Source organism: Macaca mulatta, chromosome 1 (assembly GCF_049350105.2).
Source record: "Macaca mulatta isolate MMU2019108-1 chromosome 1, T2T-MMU8v2.0, whole genome shotgun sequence".
In the NCBI taxonomy this organism is placed as follows: domain Eukaryota; kingdom Metazoa; phylum Chordata; class Mammalia; order Primates; family Cercopithecidae; genus Macaca; species Macaca mulatta.
In genome coordinates, this window is record NC_133406.1 from 23,054,512 (window position 1) to 23,076,827 (window position 22,316).

The following is a 22,316-nucleotide window of genomic DNA, read 5'->3' on the forward strand; positions in this document are numbered from 1 at the left end:
CTGTCATTAAATTATCTCACTTGACTTTCACACCAACCATGTGAGGAAGGGCGGGCCCACACTGCACGGGTGAGTTGTCAGCATGGGGGATGGGGGCTAAGGTGTGGAGAGCTCTCAGGTTAGGTAGGGTGTGGGAAGGAGTTAGGTGTAGGGTGGGGCTTCTCCATGAAGTCTGGACTTTCTTTCCAGAGCAAGAATCCCGTAGAAGATATTTGGATGAATAATAATAATGGTTTACTAAAATTAATTGAGAGCTCACCACGTGCTGAACATAGCCCTGTGTATGGTTCATAGATTATCTCATCTGCTTCTCTCAACAGGCCCCTGTGGATAGGTACTATTATTTTTCACAGTTTACAAAGTAGAAAACTAAGGTCTAAAAGATTAAATCACTTTCCCAGGGTTACTCAGTGATCAGATGGGATTTTAATTGAGGCCGGCTGGGCCGACTCTGAGCCTGTGTTTGTAACCATGGCCCCTTCCTGCATGTATTTCCTCCAATCTGACTCATAGGCAGGCTCCACAGTCACCAGCGTCCTGCACTCGCTTGATGCCTGCAGCTCACACCAGCTTTCCTGTTACCAGCATTGTTTATTAGGAAAATGGGGTGGTTCATTTCCATTTGCCTGCTGAAGATGTGACCTAGAATAAAAGTGTTAAACCAAAACTAGAAACTAGAAATCTTTGATCCCTCTTACAGTATATTGGATGATCCAAGCCAGGCTGTGGGATACAATGTTCTGGCAATTTCCTTGAAACTCCAAGATTATGTTTTAATTGCAATCTCACTCTTCAGCAGAAAATAAATTAACATTTTTGCCCATCTTCCATGCCAGTCACAGCACTAAGAGCATTAGCTTATGGCATCCTCACAAGAATCCCATTTTACAGATTCAGTGATTGAGGCTCAGCGAGGCTTAAGTCCATCATGAATGACAAAGTCAGGACTCAGAATCCAAGTATGTCTTACGTATGTGCTCTTACACTAGGCTTTATGCATCTTTCATCTTTTTATCCTTATAAGGTGGGTATTATCATCTGACCTTTACAAATAGAGAAGGAAATAAGAGGCAAAGAAGGTAAGTAACTTTCCCTAAATCCAAGACTACTGCTGGCAGAGCCAGGAGTCAGGCTCTGGCTGCCTAAGCCCAGAGTGACAGGCTTTTCACCCCGGAGCTGTGAGCTCAGGCTCTATGAGAACTTGTGAAAAACAAGGCTTCATCCCTCTGTTTTAAGTCAGACTACATAGTACAGGGTGTGGGACACCAAAAACATTCGTCAGCCTTGACCGTGCTGTCCCCTCACACAGCTGATTCCACTTGTAGGTGAGGCATGTGGAATGAGGAAAGCTCTTGCTCTTCGGAGATGTGGGGCCCTGGAAACTTATCATGGCTTCTGTGGAGCCAGGCCTTCAGGAAGGTGAACCTCAATCCGGGTGGGGCTGAACATCCACTCAGTTGCTCTTGCTAGGGTATAAGGAGGAACAGCTCAGGAAGGAGGTGGCCTTTGAGACCCTGAATCTGATAGGACCAGCCCGTGCAACAAAGACAGCCCACCTCCTGCAGAGCTTCTGTTCGGGCTCAGTGATGCTCCCTAGCAGCAGTTCGGGAGACACCGCCCCTGATGGATGTGCAGCACCCTGCTGGGCCCTGACCAGTCTGTGTTTTGCTGCAGGCAAAAGTTAGGGTTGGCTGGAAAAGGGATCAAAGATTGGAATGGGGCTGGAAGCGGTGGCTCATGCCTGTAATCTCAGCACTTTGGGAGGCCAACGCGGGTGGAGGACTTGAGGTCAGGAGTTTGAGACCAGCCTGGCCAGACATGGCGAAATCCTGTCTCTACTAGAAACAAAACACTTAGCCGGGCAGGGTGGCACACACCTGTAGTCCCAGCTACTTGGGAGGCTGCAGCAGGAGAATGGCTCAGACCTGGGAGGTAGAGGTTACAGTGAGCCAGGATTGCACCCTGCAATCCAGCCTGGGTGACAGAGCAAAAGTCCGTCTCAAACAAACAAACAAACAAACAAAAGAAAAGGAATGGGACTCAAGTGACCCCCGGTGGTGGGGGGGCAGTGAATTTTCCTGGAAGGCCCTTGTTACCTTAAGGCGGTTGAATGTATCTGGTGAATTATGCTGGCAGAGGGAGGAGATCAAGCAGGCTACAATTAAATTTTAACACCCACTGCCAACTATTTTCATCATAGTTCACAGTAAATGCAGATACACAAGTTAAGGGAAAGAACAGCAGAATTAAGATTTACGTTCCATTGTTTAATGTCCAACGCTGACAGATCCCTAAATTTTTCTTAGTCATAAAGCAATGTTAGTTTTTTCACAGTTGTACTGAGGGATGTATTTGGACTGGAGAGTTAACCATGGGGGTTTTGAGGGGACAAGCTATTGATGGGGAATGAGACAAATGTCATCCACATTGTCTTTTAGGGGATTCTTTCTAGTTGTGTGGAACCCAATTCAACAACACAGATTACTTTGTGCTTTGTACACCAGGCCCTAGGTCAGGTTCTGGTGGTATGGAAAAGGTGAAGCAGGACTGCCATGTGCAGCTGTTCAGGCTGCACATTTACATTTACAACCCTAGGGGGTACCACGTAATTCATAGCATACATCGATTTGTGTATCTGTTAAGCCCTATTCCTGCAGATGGCAGGAATGTGAGTTAAAGACAGTGAGCTATATGGGCTGTGTGTGGTGTCAGACACAGTCTGTACCTTCAAGAAGCTCATTGTCCAGCCAACGGTTGGGATTTAAAAACTATGTAAATCTGGACATCCTAGACTAGAAGGTGGGAGAGCTTTTCTCTTTCCCCTTTAAGAACAGGCTGCACAGGGTTAGATAAGATTGGAAAACAAACTTGGTGTACTCTAGTCTTTTGACTATTGTTGGTAGCTCATGATATAACAGACAAACCTATTCCTTTGTTACCACCTCCCACCAACTCCCAGAACCTAAGATCTTCCACCAGCTCCCAGGACAAAGAACATCTCTCCTTTGGCCTTATACTAAATTGCCTCCATTTAGAATAAGTCTCTTTCTGTGCATTATTATTAGGAGAAAAACAAAAACAAACAAACAAAAAAACAAGTTAATTTTGAAAGACAGCATCTCTTCCCAGTCTCCCCAGAATGTGCCCCTGGGCAAAGCTTGCTGTGCAGCAAAGCCCAGCTTAGATTCAGGCATTATGCTCTGGGATTTATGGTCTCAGGACCCCAGCCTCTGATATCCCTTCTCCATGTCTGAGTCGACTTCCCTGTAGCACAATAACACACCCCATGCTCCGGCAGTGCCAATTTCACATATATTATTTTATTACTCATTTGTTTGCTTTCCAGGGCAAATGAAAAAATAATTTAAACCAATTGTATGTACAGAGGCTTGGTTAGTTTTCCCAAGAACTTCCAGTAAGTCCCACAGCCCTGTAGACAGCAAAGCGTATTACCTTTAACATCTATACAAAAGTCCACCTATAAAAGTCTCATGTGTAGAAAGGTTTTCTTTATTATAAGCATCACATTTTGGGACAGGAAGGGGGTCAGGGTGGGAGGTGGAGGAAAGTGTAGGGTGGGGGTCCACACACACCTGCCCGGGGATCATCCTGGATGGGGAGGCTGTGGCTGGTAGGGCTCAGGTGATCTGCAGCGGGGTCTCCAACATCTCCATGAGGAAGGTGTCAATGGGGGTGTCCCCGATGAGCTTGAAGAAGAAGAGGTGCTCCAGACATTTCAAGCCAATGGAGCGCAGAGCTGGGAGGCGCAGCAGCAGCTTGGCAAACCTGCAGGAAAGCCAAGAAGCATCAGGAACAGGGATGGGCATGCACTGCACACCTGCACCTGCTGGCGGGAGGCTGTCCACTTGGTCTTCTCTACCAATCTGTGATAAAAGAGCTGGAAGGGGAGACAAGGGAATCACAGAATCTCTAAGCCTAGAGAGCTTCAGAAACAGGCTAGAGGGCTCGTCAGCCTTAAAGGCAGAAGTTGTAGCACATGAACCTTCCAGAATCTTGAATTCTGTAGCCATGTCCCAGGACTGCCCTCGGCTCCCCTCACTCACGGTGGGGCAGAGGAAGAACTAGATGACTGTGTCCACTCACGTTGCCAGCCATACTGGCTCCTCACAGTCTCTGTGTCCCTCGGGTACCTACACAGATCTGCTGAGGCACCTAGAGCCGAGCGTGAGGCACTGAATGTGCTCAGTCCATGGCAGCTGTCACCATTAGATGAACATGTTTGAGAACCTTACTCTAGCCATCATGCCATCAATTTGTTTCAGTTTCCAGCCCCCACAAAAAGTCTTTTTAAGAATGGGGTCTCACCATGTTGCTCAGGCTGGACCTGAGTACCTAGGTTCAAGCAGTCCTCTCGCCTCAGCTTCCTAAGTAGGTGAGACTACCGGCACATGCCTTGGGGTCCACAGTCACCAAATTTTTGTTGCCAATTTGTAACCAATTGTTACCAATTTTTTTTTTTTTTTTGAGACTGAGTTTCACTCTTGTTGCCCAGGCTGGAGTGCAACGGCCCAGTCTCAGCTCACTGCAACCTCTGCCTCCCAGGTTCAAGCAATTCTCCTGCCTCAGCCTCCCGAGTAGCTGCAAATACAGGCTCCCGCCACAATACCTGGCTAAATTTTTGTATTTTTAGTAGAGACGGGATTTTGCCATGTTGGCCAGGCTGGTCTCGAATTCCTGACCTCAGGTGATCCACGCACCTCAGCCTCCCAAAGTGCTGGGATTACAGGCGTGAGCCACTGTGCCCGGCCAATTGTTACCAATTTTTATGGTCAACTTCTTAGTCTGTGCTTACCCTTAAATTAGGAAAAGAGGAGATAGAAAATCATAGTCTCTGCCCCCGAGGAGTCTATGGTCTGTTTGGGGAGAGGATACATGCACACATGCATACACACTGACCCACACATTATCACACATACTCGCACATGCTTCACACCCATGTGCCCGCACACACATCCTCACCACTCACATACATGCACATTCACACTCTTACACTCTCACATTCCCTCACACACATGCATTCACACACACCCTCACACATACACATGCCCACTCATGTACACTTTCACATGACTTCACAACATGTGCATGCACACACACCTTCACACACTCTCATGCACATGCACCTTCACACACTCTCATGCACACGCACCTTCACACACACTCATGCACACGCACCTTCACACACTCTCATGTATATACACCTTCACACATACTTCATGTGTTTGTACACACATCCACACACTCATATGCTCTTGCACTATATTCATGCACATTACACACAATACACATACTTACAAATGTGCACATACTTAATCTCACATATCTCATGCCTGTGGTCTCACATACGTACACATGCACACTCATATACACACATGTGCATGCATGCACTCACACATACACACATGCAAACACACTCCACACTCACACTCTAACATGTTCTTACAACATGCACACATGCACACACACACATCCTCACTCACTCATACACACCCTCACACACATTTTTTGATAACTGAAGACACTTGTGAGGTTCACAAAAGGGAGAAAGAACAGTGTGTGAAGGAATTCATCTCCCATCTGCATGTCCTTTCGGGCACCTCTTTCTGTGACATTTTTCACTCTGTCTGTGACATTGTGCCCTCTGTGCACAATGCAATGCCAGCTCATTTTTAATGTTATTAATACTACTAGATATGAAGTCACTCTACTCACAACTTCCAATAAAAAACTCAAGGACCAAAATCACATTAGTCACTATGGCCCTAAGTCAGAGATTTCTGGTTCCAGATGAATCTTTACTGAGTGTCACAGCATCATTTCATGAAAAAGTACAAATGAGAATTTCAATGTTCCTTGAAAATGTGTATATTTCTATACTCATGCCATATGACATTTTAAAGAAATGTAGCAATACAAGGAAAATAAAGTGGCACCATCGAAAAAAGTAGAAATTGCTTCCCTGCATGGAAAAATTAAAGATCTATGCCAATGCCACACATTACTTCGAAAGCCTCCAGTGGTAAAGCCCCTGAAAGCATTTGAGTGGCATCACCATTCAGGAAAGAGGTCGTTAGACAATAAGGAGTCTGAACTCCTGGCTGTGCCTCTGCCATTAAGCTTTACGGAAGTAGGCAAAGGAAACGGCTTCTCCATAAGTGCAAAGTTAGACTGGGATTAACTCTAAAATTTTTTTTTAACTCTAAAAAGCCCAAGATTTTACAACATCCAAAATTCTAAGTATGCCATCGTACTGCCCTCTTTGTTGTGTGACCTGGATTTAGGAACTGAGATCAAATCTAATAGACGAATGTCCCAGCATTCCTTGCCCACAGGTTAGCAGCAAGAGGGATTTACGCCTTTGAAGGTGCCTGCTGTGCGTGCAAGAGAGTGTGTGTGTGAGTTCTGTGACCTGACTTTTGAGCTCTGCTTTCTGATCAGAGCGAAAGCAGAACGTGGCCCCTGTGACATGCACTTCTGAGACATCTCCACAGCGTGGCAGCACTCTCCCACTGAGAAATCCGCCTCTACCTGGCTGTGCCAGGATCCCCTTCAACCAGGTTCTGCCGACCAGAGGTGACCAGCCCTCAGCACACCCACATGCCTGGCCAGTGACACCCCTGATATACTTGCTGAGCCAACTGTGAACACTTGATCAGGGCAGTCACCCTCAGTCCAAGCTGTGCTGGACAAACCCAGGAGACTATGCAATGGACCCATCCTCTGCTACCTCTCTGCAGTTCCAGGCTCTGCCCTAGTCCTGGCAACAAATGTTGGCCTCTCTCCCCAGTGTGTGGAGGCAGCCCAGCCCCCTACCAGCCGTCTTCCGGCAGAAGAGTCAAGTTCCAAAATTTTCAAAGTGATATGAATTAGAAACAACCCAAATGTCAATCACAGGGCAATGGCTAAATACATTAGGATATGGTCACACTGCAAAATATTACAAAACCCTTGAAAATGATAATTTGTAGTTGTCAATAATTGAATACAATTTCTAGAATGGCTAAGGGAAGAAAATAACACACAAAACTGTATAATTTCATATCTAGAAATGCATACAGGATATATATAATACATAATAGATATACGAAGATACACACAAGATATAATAGATACATGAGGATACTGGAAAGAAATATACCAAAATATTTACAATAAGTTCTTATTATCTGCTTTTTTTTTTTTTTTTTTTTTTTTTTTGATGGAGTTTCGCTCTTGTCCTCCAGGCTGGAGTGCAATGGCACGATCTCGGCTCACCACAACTTCCGCCTCACCAGTTCAAGTGATTCTCCTGCCTCAACCTCCCAAGTAGCTGGGATTATAGGCGCATGCCACCACACCGGGCTAATTTTTGTATTATTAGTAGAGACGGGATTGCTACATGTTGGTCAGGCTGGTCTCGAACAACCGACCTCAGGTGATCCATCAGCCTCGGCCTACCAAAGTGCTGGGATTACAGGCGTGAGCCACTGCGTATTTTTAAAAAATATTTTTCTAATTTTTTTTTTTTTAACCAAAGCATGCATTGCTTTTATAATTAGGAAAAAAAGTGAGTTGGAGTTTTTTGTTGGTTTTTAAAGAAAAACAGCAAGTCATAGAGCCAATTTCAGGAAAATGTATGACACTCATTATTTCTAATGCCCTGCACACAATATGTGCTCAAAAAACGAAAGATTTGATAGAAAGCATCCAGCTCAGGGCTTCAGTTAAGATGACTTGCTCAGGGCTCACACCTGACAGAGGCCAAGCCAATGCTGGCAGCCACGTCCTGACCCCTTGATCAGGGCTCTCTCAATCTCATCTATAGTGAACTGCTAGATTCACCAAAATCCAATCTTTTCTTCTCTTCCTTGGCATACAACAGGGTACATTCTCCAGCCTCCTTTGTGGCCAGCTGGGCCACGTGACTTGGAATCAGCCAATGAAAGTGAAGGAAAAGGTGAGGGCGCTCTAAGACCCAGGTCTGGCCCATATGGCCTCGCCTCTCTGCTCCTCCACCTCTTCCAGCTTCCATCATCTGGATGCAAAACACAGTATGGCTCTGGGTCATGGTGGAGACACAGGAAAAAAGGTGCCTTGGTCCCTGAGTGATGGCGTGCAAGACAACCAGCTCTCTGAACTGACTGCCCACCCGGATTTGAGAGCAAGCAATAGATGCTTGTGTTAAACTGGTGGCATCTGGTGGGTCTATTCAGCTTCATCTCACTAATAAACTAGGCCCTGCCTATTCATTGCACCAAAGGGCCAAAACCCACCTACTCGAATTCATCCACAGCCTCCAACACAAAACACAGCTCAGTCTCTTCTGGACAATTGCTAGATGTCGGCTTATGATCCAGGATAAACAGCTAAGTAGATATTAGACTTCACAGAGGAATAGAAATAATTAGTGAGCATTGGCAGCATGTAAAATTAATCCCTCAAACAAAATTAATGTCTTTAAGACAGTCTTTTCAGTTTCATTTCCAATTTCTACGAGATTTGAGGATCATGTTTTCTCATTTTAACTGGCATTAGCAGAGAGGGAAAACTCTTTGGCTTAGCTGTACTTTGGAAAAAACTTTTGAGAATATCTTTTAATAACTCAGAAATACCTATACTGCTAGATGGCCTCAGAGATCTGCTAGACCGACATCCACCTTTCCAAATGAGGAGCCCAGACCCAGACCCAGCACCTTCCCAGATGCCACACACATGGCACCCTGGGGACCAGCAGCCATGCCTTCTGGCTACCAAAGCCTGTACTTCCTCCTGCATGGGGGTTTCTATGGGGGCAGACCAGAAAGCAATGCAGTCACACCTCAAACACAGGCTCTGTGAAATCACACGAACTGGGTTCACATCTCACCTCCACCACGTGCTAGCATTATGGTCTTCAGCAAGTTACTTAACATTTCTGAGGTTCTGTTTTTTGATAGAAATCGGAGATAATAATTCCCACATTTATTCATTTGTTTGCTATTCATCCTCCATTTAAAGATGTGTGCTATGTGTCAGGCACTGCTTTACCTGTGGAGGTTAGAGGAGTGAATGGTGAATAAGACAGATAAGGCCGCTATCACCATGGAATTAACATTTTTGTGGCTTTCAGCTTGTTATGAAGACTAAATAACATTTGAAAACACCTAAACTTTGCCTGCTGCACTTTAGGGGCTCAATAGTTGAAGAATGGGAGTAGTTGCTGCTGTTACTGCCATTATGCCAGCACTCTCTCACCTGCCTGGCTGGTCTGGATACTTCTGCTTGGTGTAGGCCTCGAGGGTGGCATAAACCTTCTCTCGCAGAGTCTCCACCTCAGAGGGGTTGGACAGGCCCTTGGCATCTAAAAGAGATGACTGAGTTAGCCTTTGATTACACCCTCCAGCAGAGGCTGTCCCCATTCCCTCTGGCCACCCTCCCTAGAGTTACTAGAGACACCCTGGATAGGGACAAGTGTGAAATAAACAAAGCTAGTCATTCGTTCCCCCTTGCTCTTCTTTCCGTGTCCAATTTACCCAAAAAACTCTTAGGGCAAAGATTTTAAACTCCATGAATAGGCAAATGTACCCACCACTGACTCTAAGGAGAAGAGCTTTATTTTATCCAGACTATTCTCGAAATATTACCTGCACACATTTACCGAGTGCCCACTATGTGCTAAGCATGGACTGAGTGATAAGATGGGACACAAAAGCTGAATTGGCACATGTCCTGCATTGATGAACTAACTGCCTAATTCTGGAGATAAAGCCTCTGCATGAATGATTACGTAATTCTGAAGGTTCCTCTTTCTTGACCACAGCAGTTTGCTGGAGCTGATCGCCTCCTTCTTGAAAGACTATTTTCCCTCGAGCCTCCAGGACACCACCCTTCTGATTCTCTCCTTATCTCACTGCCTGCTCCTTCTCAGGTTCCTTTGCTGGCTCTTCCTTTTCTCCCTGACCTCTAAATGTTGGCATGCCCCAGGGCTCAGTCCCCAGCCGTCTTCTCTGCTCTATCTTCCCAGATGATCTCACCCCAGTGTCATGGCCTTACACAGGCAGAGGCTGACAGCTCTCGGATGCACATGGCTTCTCCCATGAAGTCCAGGCTCATATGAGCAGTTGCTTCCTGGGAAGCCACTCTTGGATATCTACTACCCATCTCCTATTTTAATGTCCAAAGACAAGATCCTGATTCCTACCCACCCACTCTCAGAACTTGCTCCTCATGGAGTTTTCCCCTTCTCAGTGAAGAGAACTTCATTTTTCCCATTGTTCAGGAAAACAAAACTTTAAAAAACAAAAAACAAAAAAACAGAGAGTCATATTTAACTCCTTTCTTTCTTTCTCATTCTACATTCAATCCATCGGCAAATCACAGTGGCTTTACCTAGAAATATATCTATAATCTGACCGCTTTTTACCACCCCCTTCACTGCCACCGTGGGCCACCATCATCTTTCATCTTCCCCACTTGCCCCAGGCATGTGCCTGCCACACCCATTCAAAACATTTTTCAAGATGGCTCTAGCTGACACTGTGAGCTCTCCTGGATTCCTGGCTCTGCCGTCTCTGTCTCAGCTGAGCTGGAGGACCAACAACATGGGAGCACTGGAGGCTGACAGTGGAGAGGGGTGAACACACACATCCCCTGGGGTCCAAGGGTGGTTACCTGGGTTAAAGAGCACAATGGCTCGCAGGCACCCCAGCTCCGACTTGTCCATCTGCATGTCTTTCATTTTGGAAACCAGCTCAGTTAGAACTCTGTCAACAGGAAACAAGAGGGTAATGAGAAAACCATGAGTAACAGGCGAAGAGTCAATAAAATGAATTCATCCAAAATGTGTATATGCCCACCCTGTTGTCAGACGATGTACCAGTTACTAGGGGTACAGAAATGTAAAAGATGCAACCACTCATTGCAAGGAGATTACAGTTTAACTAAAGAAACAGACATGAGGCCGGGCGCGGTGGCTCAAGCCTGTAATCCCAGCACTTTGGGAGGCCGAGGCGGGTGGATCACGAGGTCAGGAGATCGAGACTATCCTGGCTAACATGGTGAAACCCCGTCTCTACTAAAAATACAAAAAACTAGCCGGGCGTGGTGGCGGGCGCCTGTAGTCTCAGCTACTTGGGAGGCTGAGGCGGGAGAATGGCGTGAACCCGGGAGGCGGAGCTTGCAGTGAGCCGAGATCATGCCACTGCACTCCAGCCTGGGAGACACAGCGAGACTCCATCTCAAAAAAAAAAAAAAAAAAAGAAACAGACATGAAAACAAGCAGCAGCACGATGCCCAGGAATATAACTGCCATGAGCAAAGTCCAAGTGGGCTCCAAAGAGGAAGCAATGAATGCAGGGAAACAGAAAGGCATCATGGATGTCTTGGAAATTAAAAACGCAACAGGCAAAGCAAGGTAAGGGGATTGCAGGTCTAGAAAAACACAGCAGAGGGCAGCATTCAGTGAACTGGTAGAAAGGTCCAGGCACCACAAAGAGGGACGAGTCATTCCAAACACCATGTTGGGCTCTACATGGAACATGTGGGAAAGGGCAGGGAGGTAGTAGAGACAGCTCAGTGGATGTGCACATGACCAAAGAAGACCATTTACAATGGAGGTGGAAAGGGGCCACGGGGCCCTGGCATCGGACAGAGAGATTAATTTCAACTTAATTCTCCTCTTTACCAGTTCTCCATCCTCTCACTCTCAAGTCATCAACTACTCATTTTATTCAACTCCTTGTCAGATGGCTTAATTTTCCTTTAGTATCATTTAAGGCACAGAACTTCTGTCAGGGTGTCCCTGCCTGACCAAGATGGATTTGCTCCTGCTGCAGGCCTCCTTCTGAGATCATCCAGAGCCCAGCATAAACAGTCCATCTTGCCTGGCTTCTTGAGGACAGATCCTGATCCCTTTCCCATCCTTGGCCCCTAGGATAAACAGTTCACCCTCTCCACCCACAACTTACTAGCTGATGTCAAGATCTGATCTCTCCCTGGGAAACCTATTGGGAGAACAGATTCTCCTATCTGCCTGGCAACTATGCTGGCCTCTGACTGGCTCCATCTTATTGTGATCTCAACCTTTCTTTTATTCTCTCCCTCATTCCCCAGGTTTATAGTTTCATGTGCCTAGTGGTCTCTGCATGGTCATGTGCAGCTAACTGGTCTGCCCATCCTTCTTCCCAGCACTACCCAGAGGTTCATACCCACATGAGAATTCATGTATACACACATGTGTACACACACACACACGTGTACACACACACACACATAATACACACAAATACTGGAAGCAGAAGAGAGACACCTGTCAAAGATGGAGCCGACCCCAGCACTATGGGCACTGCTCCGGTGGACATGTAAACCCGTGGCCAGAAGGATGCCATCCTGCACGGAAACTGAGCGGTGGGAGAAAGAGGCAATCAGCAATTCATTCCACCCTGCAAGGATAAAGAGGAGGTCTTGAGGGAAAACAGACCACATTCTTTCTTTATTTATAATCACCCAAGGCACGTACTATTATTCCACATAACACAAGCAGAATTGACAATCTAGGGAGGTTAAGAATTAGTTCAAGATGACACAGCTAATTAGTGAAGAAACAAAGGATAAGACTGGGGTCTCCTGACATGGCTCTGCACATCCCCCACTCTCTCTCAGATGCAACTCAGAATGACAGCTTGAGGACAATGATTCTATTTTTTTTAATCAGTCAACAAATGTGGATTGAACATTTAGCAGATAATGGTCACTATGTTAGCTTCCGTGGTGGATAAAGCTAATATACCTTGCAGTTTCTGCCCCCAGGACCTGATAACCTAGTTTTATTTCTTTGGCATTGTCTAGTAACACCCAACACAGTCTGTAGCTTTCAGCTGACACTCAGTGAGTGTTCATTATCTAACAGGGGTGAATGAGTGGACTGGTTCCCAATGCTCAGCCAATCTTCATGAAATTTCCCTGCTGGCTCAGTGACAAATAGGAGATATGGCATATGTCAGTGGCCTGCAAGTGTCCCAGAAATAGGAGGCAAGAGAAAATACAGTATATTGAGTCTTAAAATAGGAAGATCGTGGAACCCATCTAGTATAAGCTTGAGCAGACATCTTTGGCTTCTTTATCTCACCTATGAAATGGGAATATCTCTATTTGCCAATTTCATTACAATAATGAGGCACTGCTTCAAATTATCCTCAATAAAAATGATTTAATAGTCTTTTAAAAATGTATGCAAATTATAAAGCCATGGTAAAATTTGCATGGGAAGAGAGTCCCACTCCCTCATTAACAATGCTTCATTTGGGAATGAACAAACCTGCATAGGGTTATTTCATCATCAACATGGTACATAGCTTGGACATGTTGCAGCTCCATCAGGTTACTTTTTTTTAGGATCCTGGGAGCAATTTCAAAAAGGGAAAAAGGCAGCCAATATGCTTTACCTGCCCGAAGCAAAATGACCTGGTCCTCCAAGGTGAGGTCAGAGAAGTGGGGAATACGCTTGGCCCATTCAACGAGGGTGAAAAGCTGCTTGTCAGCAGCATGACATATGTTGGTAACAGGGTCATTTGTCTGAAAGAGGAACAAAGTACTGTGAGGGACAGGTCCCAGGACTCAAATACACCCCTTTCTCCCATTTCCAGTCCTACCCAAGAAATGGAGCACATACCGAGTTCTCCATGTTCATGTCACCATAGGATTCTGTCTTTGGTTCAACAGCAAGTTCAGCTTCTAGAATCCTCTCCACAGGCATGTCTTCATGACCACTACTGGCACATTCTGCCTCACTCTCGGCTCGCTCCCGGCTCCTCTGTCTTTCTTCTTGCACAGCTGACATGCAGCAGGACATGCAGAGGTTACCATAATGCCCAGGACTACAGTGGGAAAGTTTGTTACCCACTTAAGCCTCAATGTACTCATCTATGAAAGGGGATCCTGAATTGGGGATATTGTAATGTTGACAGATGAAACAAGGAAAGCAAAGCTGTTTGCTTACGCCTATGCAGAATGCGGGGTTCTTTAGTGCATATTCTTTCCAATGCATTATGGTGATCACACTAAGAAGTATGCATTTTAAGCTTTAATAAACTCTGATTATATCCTCTCTTTTAATGGGCCACCCTCTCCTTGCTATCCTTGCAGATCCCCACATTCTTGCTCTACCTGCTGCCTCTATAAAATTGTGAGCATGAAATAGTTAAGTAGCAAGCACATTACTTTAAAAACTCCCTCTGTCAGATCCTATGCATCATCCTTGGCATTCACGTCCCATTAGGTCTGCCCCTAGTGCACCAGCTTGAACACAACATCACCTGATCCGACTTGTCAGGGAAGATTTTCAGGGAGCCAGCTGTGGGTATTTAGTAAGTGAAGGGGTGGAGGGATGTCACCTAGATGACATTTCAGAATCAGTGGCTGATTTTGGAGGTGGGGGAGGGTACATAGGCAAAGGTGTAGGCTGGAATTATCTCAGCCTCTCCAAAGCTTAGGGTTTTCATCAAGGTTCAGGGCAACTCTCAGAATCCTCCATGTCTATACATTAGGATGGAAAGCAGACTGCTGCCCCCTCTAATTCTATGCTCTTCATCAGGAGAAAAGTCTCTGTTGGGTTAGTTTCCATCATCTAGACGGCTGTAGTTTCCATCTTATTCACAGCAGCAATAAACAGAATTCAATATTAGAACACATTTTTTACATCCCAAGAGTCAGGAAAATTATCCTTTAAGCAGGTGACTAGCTTGAAACTCCATGACAGCTACTCCACTAGCAGCTCCTATTTCTGTTTCTCTCCCTTCCTCCCCACAGTCCACTTGCAAGAGTGCCTCCTACTCTCTGAGGAGATAACAAGCCCCAGAGGCTGCAGAATGGACTGGAACCGCGATGCTGAACATCTCGTTTGTCATGCAAGCCATATCAGTCTTTCAGGATAGGTCAGAGAAGGGTATGACTGCAAAAACACAACTTACACTCCCAAGCTTAGTGGAGATGCGCCACAAAGCTTCAAGACAAGAATGGTACTGTGTGGTTGTGAGAGAGGCAAAGAGGGTAGAAAGAAGAAAAGGAACAAGGGAAAGAGACAACAAAACGGTGAGAAAAAGAGGAAACAGAAGGGAGAGAGAACAGAGAGGAGAAAATAGGGAAAAGAAGGGCAAAAAAACATGTGCCTTAAAGTCAAAGAAACCTTTTTCACATATAACTCTACCCCTTCCCTGCTAAGTGGCATTGGCCATATGACTGAGCCTGGTAAGCCCCAATTCCCTTATCTGTAAAGCAGGGATTAACTGAGATGGTTAAGGCTGGCACTTAGTTAAGGTTGGTACTCTTCGGTAGTTAACTGAAATAGTATCATAGGGATGGACGAAGCAATTATAAAAACTCAATACAAATAGTTATTTCCTCTTTGCCTTTGTGTCTTTTTACCCCCTTGGGCTCATCTCTCCATCTCCCTTTTTGACCTCTTCCCCTCTCTCCTGTTGTTCTTCCTCTTTCTGTCTCATCCTTACTTGCTGCTCACTCTGTCAGCCTTCATTCACTGGCAATATGTAGAAACTATAATATGTATTTTTTATTATATTTGGATTTACTGGGAAATGTTGAATGCTTCTTGTATTAATTTTTTAAAGGTAGGTTATGAGCTTCTATTTGTCTTGACTTTAAAAGATGAGGGAAAGCAAACTAAGTTAAGTTTCATTCGTGGTCCTCAGTCAATGTCTTCTACAGATTTGTAACACTCAAGGAAAATAACCTTCAAGCTTCAAAGAAAATATCCTTGGTGTCAGGGCATTCGATTCTAATTCTAGTTTTGCCATTAACTGAGCAAACCCTTTGCTGTTCACTTTTCCTCTTTGTGCTTTAAATCTTCCTGTCATAAATGAGGAGTCATATATTGTTATTGGGGTGTAGCTTCTACATGTCAGACATTCTGAGCTACTGTTACGACACACATCAGGGTACATCCAGGGAACCCTGGATGATCAAAAATAGAACCAAACTCCTGCCTTAGGAAAGGATTTTAACCATTCATCCAACATGTGTTTATTTTGCACTCATTACAATAGCCAACATTTATGAAGCTCTTTCTCTGTGTCAGGAATTGTGCTCAACATTTTAAATAGATTAAATTTCATTTAATCCTCACAATAACCCTCTGACATATTACGAGCCACAGAGAAACTGGTAACATATCTGAGGGCATGTGGTAGGCCATGGTGGAACCAGCACATACACCCACAATGGCTCCTCCTGGGCCCATCTCTAACCTCTCAATACTGCCACCAAAGTACTGGGCTAGGTCTAGTAATAAAGACCACACAGGGCTCACAAGGATGTCAATGCTGCCCACGAACAGCCTCAAAGGTAATCCATTCTCCAGTCTTAAAACTACATGTATATGATGAGAAATCATGGAAATAGACATTCCAGAATTCCTGAGGTGGCCCGCGAATCAGAGGGTCCCAGTCCTATACAGGGTCTGCCATGTGCTTGCTGTGTGAGCTTGTGTGGGTCCCTAGGCTCTCTGAACCTCTGATTTGTCCTTCAGGAAATGGACGTGTTACATTAGAGAATAGAAAATGTCCACTCTGGCTTTAACATTATGTATCCTAAAAGGGCAACAGGTCCTGGCCCCTGGTCCCAGGCAGGTAAACTCTGTGCCCACCCCAATTCCATCTCTTTATCTGTGTGATTTCCATGGTCTCTCTGTTATCTGCTCCAGGATGTTATTATTCTTGTCCTCAAGAAAGTGTCCAAACGGAACCCCAAATTCTATAAATCAAGACCAGAAATGATGGCGGTGAAGGACAGGCTATCCAGTAGCCTTTTGAATGTGGCCCCTTATATAGCAAGAGGAGGAACTAATTCACCTCTTTGCCTTCTCTTTGTCAGGGTAAATGGTGCCAATCTCTTTAGAAAGTTCCCTAACAGCTCATTTTCCTCTCCTAATTTTTACTACTCAGCTTTTCACTATTCTTTCTGTTTCTCCATAGTCTTTTAAAAAATGCAGAAGCAAAAACTGGGTCCAATTTTCTATTAAAGTACCCAAGCCATACAAGAAGGAGTGCCTAGTCTCTTACAGTTCACATGTCCCTGTTTTCCTTCCTTTTTAAAAAACAGTTAACAAACCACATTTCCCAACATTTCACCTATTGACCACTCGGTCCCTAACTGAGCTGGAGATATTCAGCCTGCGTTTCCAGAAATGGATTAGACTAACTCTAGAGAAATAGAAATGATGGTTTCTCTGACTGAGACCATTCACTTTCTTTTAATTCAATATCATGTGCTTGATGAAAACTTATTTTTCCAAGTCAACTGGAAACTTACCTCAAGTGTTTTAGGAGGAAAAAATGACCCTGCGGCCACTGGGCTCTTGTTAATGGGAGAAATACTTGTAGTCATTAGTTTCATTTTGATAATCATGGTGGGGGAAGCTCCAAGAAGTATCAGTTCTATCTTGGTGGAAAAAAAGATGTTCTTCACCAGCAGGTATTTCATATCGTATGTTCCAATCTGTAACATCATTGATCCCACTGCCACAGCAAGTATGACGTAAGCACAGAGTAGGCACTCAGCTAATACTCAATGAATAAATGAATGAGTCATTTTTAGGAGCTCCTGCACTTCTAAAACTTCCGATTTCAGCATTCAGTTTAAACTGCTCATTCAACAATTTATTAAATGGCTACAGTGTATTGATTACTGGTGATAAAGCAGCGGGGGAGAAAAAATCAGACAAAGCCCCCACCTTCATGGATACAGACGGTAAACAAGATAAGTACAAGTGTTAGATAGTGGTAAGTGGTGTGTAAAAGACACAAGGAAGGGTTGGCGGTGGCTGGTGCAATTTTAGATGGTATAGCCAGGCAAGGCTTTACCAAGAAAGTGAGAATTGAGTAAAGATCCAAAGGATGAGAAGAAGTGAGCCATGCAGATACTTGAAAAAAAAAAAAAATCATTCTAGACAGACGGCAAGTGCAAAGGCCCTGAGGTGGGCACATCTCTGAAATATTTGAGGAGCACCAAAAAGACCAGAATAGCTGAGGCTGGGAGACAACAAGGCATCCAGACCATGTACAACCTTAAGTCGTGACAGAGATTTTTGCCTTTTTGTCTGGGTGAGAAGGAAAGACACTGGAGGATTTTGGTGAAGGAATACCTTGACCCAATCTACTTGTTCAAAGCCTCGCTCTGGTTACTGTGCTAAGAAGAGACTGTAGGAGGTGGAAAGAGGGAGATGTCTTAGGATGCTATGTAGATCACTGCAAAAGATATGGGTAGCTTGGATTGAGGGTTTAGTGGTAAAAGTAGTGAGACATGGAAAGATTCTGGACATATTTTGAGGAAGAGACAAGATTTCCTCACCCACTACATGTGGTGTGTGAAAAAAAGAGGGGAGTCAATGGTTTTTGTTCTGAGCAACTGGAAAATAAGTGGCCATTTCCTGAAAGGGGAAGACTGTGTGAGGAACAGGCTGGGGTGTGAGGCAGATTATCAGGAGCTGAGATTTGGGTCTCTCACTTTTGAGGTTGCCGTTAGATGTCACGGCGAGGACTGTCCTCAGTTCCTTCACAACCTGGTAGGGAAGGAGACACAGACTAGCACCGATCTGAGAGTCAGAGACCTGGGGTCAATTCGTTGCCTGCCTTTGGCACCTCAGAAAACTCCGTTCACCTCTCTGAGCCTGTTTTCTCATCTGGCGGATGGTTACAGTTGATTAGGTCACCCTGTAAGGCCACCTCTAGCATTTTGACATGTTAAGATTCCAATAATTTGTTTGCTTGTGGGTGACATTCATTTTAGCAGGGACACAAAGAACCCCTCTTCACTGACCCTTTCAGTAAGATGCCCTCTCCTCACAGAAAAGAAGTTCCTCAAGAATGAGGAGCATGCTGGGCCTAACTGACTGAACTCCTTGTTCTTATTTCCTAAAGAAAGGCAGGACCTTCTTACTCTAAAATCTATTAAATTCACCACTATCCCCATGTCCCTGCTTGAGCTCGCTAGTTAATTAACTGCCCACTTCAATTTATCTGTGCTACTTAATGGAAACACTTTTCCATCTACTAATGGAACAGAAAGCACCTTCTGAGGTATTTTCTCTGATACTAGAATACCCAGCTAAACCACACTAAAAATTAAAAGATGTGATGTTTTCAACACACAATGGTGGTCTCTCTGAATGGGAAGGCCAGGCCTATCAAACCTGTGTAATGCCAGTAATGCCAAAAGATGATGGAATATACCAATATCAAAGAATTGATAGAAGACCCGGGTAAAAAAAAAAGCTCAGTGAGTGAAATCAAACCTGCAGTTTTCCCTAGAGAGAGACCTAGGATTAAGGGAGAAAAATCACCTCCACCCTGAAGGTCAGTCTGACGATCCATCGGTAGAACAGAGCATGAGGACCCTGAAACCTTGGCTCTGAGACTTGCTGCCTGGTTATTGGAAGAAAAAAGGAGATGGTCCAGTTTGGGGATCACCATCTGGGCTCCAGAAGAGGATGGGTAAAGTGGAGGAGGAAGACGCCTCTTGCCCTCTCTTCTCTGGAGAGACACATCTCCTAGGACAAGGCACATTCAATTGCAATACACGAGAAGTCATGGTACCCAAAGTTATCCTAACCCCCAATCAGACTTCTCTTGAGAGCCCTGTGGGGAAGAAGTTTGAAGGGGAAATTAGGATGACTTTGGGCACCATGACTTCTCGTGTATTATGGTTGAATGTCCCCTTGCCCTAGGAAATGCCTCTCTCCAGAGACGAGTATTAGAATTGAATGTGTCTCACCTTCCCTCTTCATGCCCATGACAAGGCACTTCTGATAGCGACAGTACTGGCAGCGGTTGCGCTGGCGCTTGTCAATGAGGCAGTCTTTATTATCCCGACACGTGTAGATGAGATCCTTCCTTATCGTCCTCTTGAAGAACCCTTTGCAGCCTTCACAACTGTACACCCCATAGTGCTTTCCTGGTTACAAGAAAAGAACATTCCATAGATTGTTCTTGTGTTTATTTGGATCTTTCATTCAAAAGAACCTCTTGGTTCTTCCCCAGAGAAACAGGCACATCACTTGGGCACTGGGACAGAAAGCAAATAATAACTAGCAGAGAATGCAGGCTTAATCACAGGAACTAAACTCAGACAGAGCAAATACACCTTTCCTTGTCTCTTTCCTCTGCATTGCTAATTCCAGATAGAATTATTAGAAAATTCCTAAAGCTAAGGCTTTCTTTACATTTATTTTATGAAGGTAACTCTTGGGTTTAGTTAAGCAAATGTTCTGCTTCCATTCAAAATATTAGTGTAAATAATAAATAAAAATATATATGCTTGTCACATATTACCTAGCAGGAAAAGAATCCCAGCCTAACTAATATTTCCTATAATTGAGACCCAAGTTCTTAGGAAACCCATTTAAATTTATTATCCTTTACCATAAACTATGAACAGAATTCTGAGTTATGAATTTTTAAGTGCTATTGCCTGTTGAGGAAATTAATTGCTATTTGATCTTTATTTCATCATGTGACAACCAAGCTATGACACAAAGATCTGATAGAAGCTGATTTTGCAGCCAGGCATGGTGGCTCATGCCTGTAATCCCAGCACTTTGGGAGGCCAAGACGGGCAGATCACTTGAGGTCAGGAGTTTTGAGACCAGCCTGGCTAACATGGTAAAACCTCGTCTCTATCAAAAAAAAAATATTTTTATATATGTGTGTGTGTGTGTGTATGTATGTATGTGTGTATATACATATATATATATACACACACACATACACACACACATATATATATACACACAAAAATTAGCCTGGCATGGTGGCGCATGCCTGTGGTCTCAGCTACTCCAGAGGCTGAGGTATGAGAATCACTTCAACCCGGGAGGCGGAGGTTACAGTGAGCCAAGATCATGCCCCTGCACTCCAGCCTGAGTGACAGAGCGAGACCCTGTCTCCAAAAAAAAAAAAAAAAAGATGATTTTGCTTAATCCAGACTAATTTGTTGCGTATTTTACTGCCCTTATTACCTGCTCCACACATGCGTTTTACTGTCCTTATTACCTGCTCCACACATGCGGTTTTCAATTACCCCAAGCAGGGGCAGCTAATTTGTGTCAGGAGGGCCACCAAGCCCATCCTCACACAGGCATCATGAATCAATCACAATCCTTTTTCTAGGTAAAAGTCTTCTCAATACTATGCACCAGGCATTATGCTTGATTGATTGAAATTACGGAACTTCAAAAATATAAGGAAACAAATCATTCAAAACATATTTATGTCTGATTCTTGAATGTAATGTGATGTCACTGAGCTGCAGAAGTGACATGACTTTCTAATTCTGTTTTACTTAGGTTTCCAGCACCTCAGGAGCTTACAGTTCAGAGGAAGCCACTCTAAGATGAAATGATGGTTAGAGATAGCCTGCCTGAAGAAAAGCCAATCTGTGCCTCATTAGTTGACCATACTACAGGCTGGCTTTTCACAATGCTGAACTCACAGTAATGATAAATACGGGATTTTATCTTGGGCCCAGAAAACCCAGTGCTCTCAGCTCTGAAATATTTGTCTTAGAGAAATATGGGACCAATTTTTCAACTGTGTGACATAGTCACTCCTATGGCTTTTCAATATTTAAATGAACCTCATAGACTTTCAACTAGAATAAGCATAGCAGAGTAAACACTCTGTCGGACTGTGGCTGGTGTGCTGTTATGGCAATGGCCAAGTCTGCATGATTTGGGAAGTATTTTCTGAGAGCAAGAAAACATCAGTCATTCAGCTAGGTAAGTTCTAGGTGCCTGGAACTTCCAACGGAGTGACATTCTGTAGTGACTTTGGTGACATTAAGAGGATAAGGAAATATTCAGTTAGCCATCATGGACAGCTATAGAAAAGAAAACAACCTCCTCCTCTTATTATTCTTCAAATAATCAAATCAGAGATTCAGATGTGTTCAAAATTGGTGGGGACGGAAATATGGAGCAGGAAGAATGGAGAGGAAAGAAGCAAGGAAAGAAATAACTGAGAAAAGGAGAAGAGAATCAAAGATAAGTTGGTGAAAACACATTTATTCCTGCCTATAAAAACATATTGAAAACCTAGAATGTTATAGCAGGAGATATGCTAAATATTAAAGGGTTTATCTTTCTTGGGGACATTATGGGTAATTTTTTTACTTTTTCTTTAGAGTTTTCTAGTTTGTTCAAATCCTCTACATTAGGACATTATTTTTACAATTGCTTATTTGGGAGGGATTTTTCTTAATACCTTTTTTTTTTTTTTTTTCTTTTCAGACGAGGTCTCATTCTGTGGCCCAGGCTGGAGTAGCGTGATCAC

The 22,316-nt window shown here is 44.2% G+C and overlaps 1 protein-coding gene across 2 annotated transcripts in view; it reads right to left on the reverse strand.

Annotated features, from left to right (window-relative positions):
• Window positions 1-3,298: 3,298 nt before the first annotated feature.
• The window catches only part of RXRG (retinoid X receptor gamma), a 45,062-nt gene continuing 26,044 nt past the window's right edge, over window positions 3,299-22,316 (reverse strand). The window contains exons 3-9 of one of the 2 annotated variants that reach the window (XM_015124497.2): window positions 19,762-19,941; window positions 13,649-13,809; window positions 13,422-13,551; window positions 12,287-12,419; window positions 10,651-10,742; window positions 9,235-9,340; window positions 3,299-3,786 (exon numbers count right to left, since the gene is read on the reverse strand). In XM_015124497.2, the coding sequence (XP_014979983.1) occupies window positions 3,639-3,786; window positions 9,235-9,340; window positions 10,651-10,742; window positions 12,287-12,419; window positions 13,422-13,551; window positions 13,649-13,809; window positions 19,762-19,941 (950 nt within the window). In that variant the 3' untranslated portion in view covers window positions 3,299-3,638. 2 annotated transcript variants of the gene reach the window in all.